The 6193-nt window shown below is 46.2% G+C and overlaps 1 protein-coding gene across 1 annotated transcript; it reads left to right on the top strand.

The window, feature by feature from the left end:
* Positions 1–666: 666 nt before the first annotated feature.
* Positions 667–4722, top strand: LOC123611204. The gene is made up of 2 exons (XM_045502867.1): positions 667–808; positions 1085–4722. The coding sequence occupies exons 1-2, from the start codon at positions 671–673 to the stop codon at positions 1814–1816; spliced, it is 870 nt and encodes a 289-aa protein (XP_045358823.1). The 5' UTR covers positions 667–670; the 3' UTR covers positions 1817–4722.
* Positions 4723–6193: the final 1471 nt, after the last annotated feature.

Below are 6193 nucleotides of genomic sequence, written 5' to 3' on the forward strand. Positions count from 1 at the left end.
GAATGATCTTTTCCTGCTTCCCTTGTCATATTTTTTCTAAATATCAAAACTTATAAGAGATGCTCCAACCTCATAAAAAAGCTATTTTTCTTCTTATAATGAACTGAGAAAAGAATCTGAATTACTGTCCTCTCTCCACTGAAGGAGGGGTTTGGGGCTGAAGACTGTAAGACAGGAAGGCATCAGACAGTAGCCTCAGGTGACTGAAAGTGGTAAACCTCACACATTTGATCAATTAAATCTATTCAATCCCAGTGATAAGAAAGTTTAAAATCTCTGTTGGCCTCATTCTCTTGTGAATGATCAGGAAGATAGTTTTGTAGGCAAGTCCCCAAAAGTTGTCTCATAGGCTGTAATGCAGTGACATTCTATCTGACATGGGGGAAGACTTCAGCCTTGAACTAAAAACAAACAAACAAACAAACAAAAATGTGGAATGTGTTAAGGTGAAGGGCCAAAGTGACATACTGCCCTGGTAGGTGAGGGAATCAAAACCAGTTCTCTGCGACTGGAAAACTGCTTTTAATATAACCTTTCTGTATCCAGAAACTAAGCTGACTGGTCAGCTCCTTTTCTCCGAGCAAACAGTAACCACCAAAACGTTTCTAAGTTGTGGAAAAGGCTTTCTGACGAGGTTGAGGAGTCCGTGTGAACCGAGTTATGGGCGTTTATGGGTTGCTCTGAATTGGAAACTTCACTATTACCGAGACGTGCTCTGGGGCCAAAGCAGAGCTCTCCAACTCTACAAGCGCAAGCTGTGCTGGGGAGATGTGGGGTTGTTAACCCCGACTCCTGGACTGAGATGCCGGTGAGTGAGTGGCATTCAGAATTCAGGAAAGACGGGAAGGGAGGGAGGGCAGGAAGAGGAAAAGATGGGAGGAAGGGAGAAAGGGAAAGGAAAGGTAGAAAGAGCATAAAAGGAGGATTTAAGCGGACTAATGGCAGAGAGGATTAGCAAGAGGGGCACCGGGGCGGGACCCGGTTTTAACTTGGCGAGTGCTGCCTGTAAGGAAAACACTGTACGCACGATCAGGGTTTGGATGTTTCAGCGACCCAATGGCCATACACACCACGACTTTCACAGATGTGGCGCAGTGTCCGGCTTTGGCCACCAGCTACCGTGCAAGCTACAGCCTCGCTCTCCCCAAGCAACCAATCGTCCACTAACTGGCCGCTCTACCGTCTGCACGTGGAAGTCGCTCTCACTCGGACAGCTCGGGCCCCCGGCCCCCCGGCCTGGCTCAGGCTCCGCGGTCGCAGCCTCCCGGCGCCGGCTCTCGCGGCGGCGGGGCGCGGGCCAACAGGTTCTCCCCTGCGCGGGTCTGCCGGGCTCCGCAGGAGCGGCCGCGCCGGGTGGGAGGGGACGGCTGCTTCCCCATCTGCGGGGGCTGGTAACGGAGAGTGCTATCAAATATACCATGGGACTATGAACGTGTTGCTGCCCTCTACTCGCCCTCCTCGACTGCATTATTCACTCCCGCCGCCACTTGATGCACGCTTCCAAATGACCCGGCAGCGCCGCCAGGCAGACGTCTGTGCCGGCCGCGGCCCTGGGAAGGACGTGGTTCAGACGCGAGCTCCGCACATTCTAGGACCTAACCCGAGAGCGCGCGCGCGTGCGTTAAAGACTGGAAGCCCCATTTCTCAAATCCTCTGGAGCAAGCTTCTAGTAGGAGCCTCGACTTTCAGCGCTCCCCCATCGGTCCTTTCCGTGGCCGGGGAAAACCGAGGGACACCTGGGGCTGAGGAGGAACGCACGAGCCTTCGCAGACCCGGCGATCCTTCTCGGTCTTATGGGCCCTGCGGGACGGGTTAGCCTTGACCTACGTCGCTCGCGTTAGTAAGCGGGGGCTCGGCCGGCGGGCCGGCGGGCGTTCCCCGGGCCCGGGAGGAGCTGCGCCCCCACCGGCCCGCCGGCCCTCGCGCGCCGCCCCGTTTCCCGCGCTCTCCGCCCCGCATCTCGGTGCCGATCCGTCTGGGGCCCGCTAGGCCTGCAGCGTCCAGCGCGGCCCCGCCCCGGCCCCGAGAACGAAGGTGAAGGGCCTTCCGCCGAGGGACAGGCGGTGCGGGCCGAGTGAGTCGAAGCCAGGCTCCCCGGGGCCGCCTGCAGGCCCAGGCTTTCCAGGCCGCCCTTCCCCACGGGCCTGGCGGGCCTGGCGGGCCTGGCGGGCCTCGGGGCTTCTCCGAGGCGCGCGCGGGCGGGCGGCTGGCAGGCCAAGCACCACCCCCCCCAACTCTAGGCTCAAATGTCCAAGTGACGTTGGTAACCGCTCGTTCCTCCGCGCGAGCGCACAGCGTGGCCAGCTTGGTTTGTCCTCCAGTGCGCCGCGTGTAGAGACGCGAGCTCCGGAGAGCCCTGGGAGTGGTGGGAGGCGTGCACCCTCCCCGAGACCTGGTCCGTGGTCACCCCGGTGCTTCAGATATGGAAAGTTCGGGAACCGAGCTCCTGCCAACCAGGCAGCGGAGGGCAGCCCCCAGGCTGGCCAGCCCGACTTGGAAAGCCCAGGTGGCGAAGGTAGGAGCATAGGCTCCAAAGTGGCCTGCTTTTCCGGTGGCCAGATACTTAGCAGGACCTTCCTTCCTACCCGTGGGAAAACTTCGGAACTCTCTCAGCCTCCCTCAGTCTTTGTTTCAGGCGAAGACTGACACCAGGGACTAGAGAAAGGTGTGCTTTTATCACTAAGAGGAAAGTTGGAGGTAGTAGCAAGGCCTATGGCGCACATTCATCAATAGCCTCTTTTACATTTTCTTGTTATGGGGTGCTTGGCTCAATCAGAAGAGCCTGCGACTCTTGATCTCCAGGTGGTGGGTTCGAGCCCCACGTTGGGTGTAGAGATTACTAAAACAATAAATAAATAAAAAAATAAAAATGTATTTTCTTGTTATGTATAAAATTAAGTTATACGCGCAGTCACACGTTTTGTGTTTATGTGTTAACAGTATTAATTTAAAAATGTTAAACACTTAAAATGTGCCACACATTTTGTGACACTTTTTTCTGATTTCTTACTTTACCAATAATTCAGAGTTTCAGTAAATGGAAATGTCTCTAGGCTCTCAACCTCTGAGTAACAGGGTAGTGGGACCATGGGATATTTGTCCTGTGTTTCTCTGGCATATCTTTACCAGTACCATACTCCTGAAGTTGCTTCTTGCATCATTCTGAGATAAATAAACTTGCGTTTTGGGTAAAATATTATTAACTTCTGCTGGACTTCAAGAATAACCCAACCTGGGGCTATTTTCCAAATGTACACCTTATGCAATACTGTAACTACCACCAGTACATAGTTGGATTTGATAGGCTTATATTTGGACCAAAATTCACATAGGGCAGTGCCCTGAGCACAGTTGCAGACCCAGTGCAAAAGCTGATATACATGAAAGTTTGAAGAAGTGTCCCAAAGTCTGGTGATTACTCTTTCTCTATTGCAGAGGCCCAAGGAGAAGCAATGAGGCTGGGTGGCTTACTGATACATTCTTAGAGTAAATATTGTGATAAATTTTGGGAGAAGAGGAGCATGCCATTTAGGGTTTTGACTGTGGAAAGGAGTTAATGAGCCGAGGAAAATGATTTTAGGCAGAATTTCTCTTTATACGTCCCTTCCAATCCCTTCTCCTATCATTCTCCCTTCACCCTTGAAGAAAGAGCAACATTCTGTTTGCTTCAGGGTAAAAAGAGGAAAGGAACTAACCTTTAGTGAGCATCTATTATTTATCAGATATTTTCTCTTATCTAACTCTCATAATAATCCTATAAAATTGGAACTATTACCCCCCCCCCTTTTCTTTAACAGAGTAAGGGGAGATCCAGCTGGGTTAAATATCTATGGTTACACAGCTGGGAAACAGTAGATCTGGGTTTCAAATCTGTAATTCTAAAACCCAGACTGGTCTTTACAGTCTGGTGGACTGAGTCCAAATGGACTCAAGTAAGCATCATTGGTTACTGACTGTTGAGGGTATAGGAAGAAATTGGTTGTGAACAGTGTGTGGTCTTGTCTTTTTCTTCTTTCCTTTCTCTGGATGACAGGCTCTCAGTTCTGGCCCTCTTAGGATCTTTTGGCTATGAAGAGATTGGCTTGAGGCAGGGATTATAAAAGTCTATGTCTTTTTCCTGTGTCATACCAAAGTTGGACCTAGAGTGTAAACTGAATTTTCTGAATAGGTATCTCAACCGGCATCAGGTTTAAGATTACCCACAGGCTGGCTTGACCAAGGTAATGATTTCATGAGGACAGACTCATACAGGTCAAACGAAGTGTATCACTCTTAAAACCCCAGCTTCAGCAACCAAAAGGGTGGGAGGGAAATACAGTAATAACAGAACACATGACTGCTAATTAACCTTATTAACAACTGCAAACCAGCTAACATTTATATTTTTATTTTCTCAGAAAGGCAATTAAATTTTTTTTTGCCTTCTATTAACTACCTTTCCCCTCCAGATAATCACCTATATCAAAACCATCCTTTAAAAGGTCAGTGGAAATTATTTTTAAGACATTCAAATATAAAAAAAGTATTGTTATTTTAATAGGCACTGTGGATAGTTTAATTTGTATCTTGTATTAAATTAAACATATGGTGAACAGGGTATAATAGATTTTCTGTAATTTAGCTGCCAATGTGGCAACAGCAGCCAGTTACTCTCACCAGCAGACTTGTCAGTGGTTTGTTTACTAGCTTATTTGAATTAAAATAAAGCTTCGCTTCTGCTGACTGCACATCATTATCTATGAGACCATAATCCTGCTAGCAAATCCTATATCTTCCAGAACTGGCTCTTTTGTTTGGGATTACTGAGAGCTTAGCCTATAACAAAGAGGAATAAGGCATCCCTCTCATCCTCATAATTAAGTGTGGGGACTAATTTAGAAACAAACCCAGAAAGATGTACTATTTGGAGTTATATTTCTATACAGAAGGAGGAGAAACAGGATAGGCCAAACACCCGATTGTTAACAGAATGTTTAAACTATTAAGCAAGTGTACTACAGGAATCCTGCTTGTTAAAATTAAGAGCAATAGCAAATAAGGCATTGATGGCCTTGCACGGGGCAGTAATTCTGTATGAAGGATCTGAAGGTATGTTTGGGAAGAGGAAGTATTAGGGTGTCAAGTAGGAGAAGATGTGCTGTATGCTGTGTGAATGCCATTTATTTTGTTCTTCCATCATTCTGATAGGCTACACAGTCAATAGTTATTGTTATGAGCAGAGTTATTAAAATGGCAAATAAACATGACTGAAATAAAAAGAACACTTTTTTATGCACTAGAAAAATAGGACTGTCATTGGAAATTGGTAACATTTACTTCCAAGGTGCATAGGACTGAGCAAAATGAAAAGAATGGATGATCTTTGCACGCTTTTTCCAAATACGCAAAACAAACACGCTTTCCATATGCTCAAAACAAATCTTCGTGAATTCTGGCAGCCCAGTTCTGTGTCTAAGGGAAGAATTGCCCAACTAGGACGTATATAAAAACAGCTTTTACAGTCCACAATCCACATATAAACTGATGCCTGTTTGTTAAAGAAGAGGGAAAACACAAGGGTTGATTTATCAATGTCTTTAACATTAATTGTCACAGATGGGAATTCTGAGGACCTCTGTGAAACCAAACCAGACCCTGGTGAATTATAAAGCAGGTCCTTAGACTTTAAAAAACATTTAGGCAAAGTGACAGTTCAGAACATCTGTTAGCCTTCTGTCTGAGTATAAACTAGATGTCATGGAGTGCACAGCTGTAGGCATTTTAGGCTTTTTTGCCAACATCTGTCACAGCAGTACAATAATATAGGTAATTATCAACACCTTATATAAACTGTTTGCTATTTTAATTTTTAGAAAGAGTAAAATTAGTGTTACAGTCCTTGGCAAAAATAATTGAGATGAATAGAATCATTTTTCTCTCGAAGATGAATAAACGATCTGATAATTCTTTGAAAACACACATTTTAAATATTTTCTGCAGCCAATATTGCTATTATGCTAAGCAAAAATTCTAAGTGATTTTTGTTTAAGTAAAGGCAAAAATACAAGGAAAATAAAAGGAAAGGTAGAAAGAGGCCACTAATTTGCTATTCAGAGCAACAAGACGATGTCTTGTGATAAAAATATGGAGTTTGTTAATACTCTACAACTGTGGCATTAACTGAGTCCATATTCATAAAGATTAAAGATTCACT

The sequence above is a fragment of the Leopardus geoffroyi genome, chromosome C2 (assembly GCF_018350155.1).
Source record: "Leopardus geoffroyi isolate Oge1 chromosome C2, O.geoffroyi_Oge1_pat1.0, whole genome shotgun sequence".
In the NCBI taxonomy this organism is placed as follows: Eukaryota; Metazoa; Chordata; class Mammalia; order Carnivora; family Felidae; genus Leopardus; species Leopardus geoffroyi.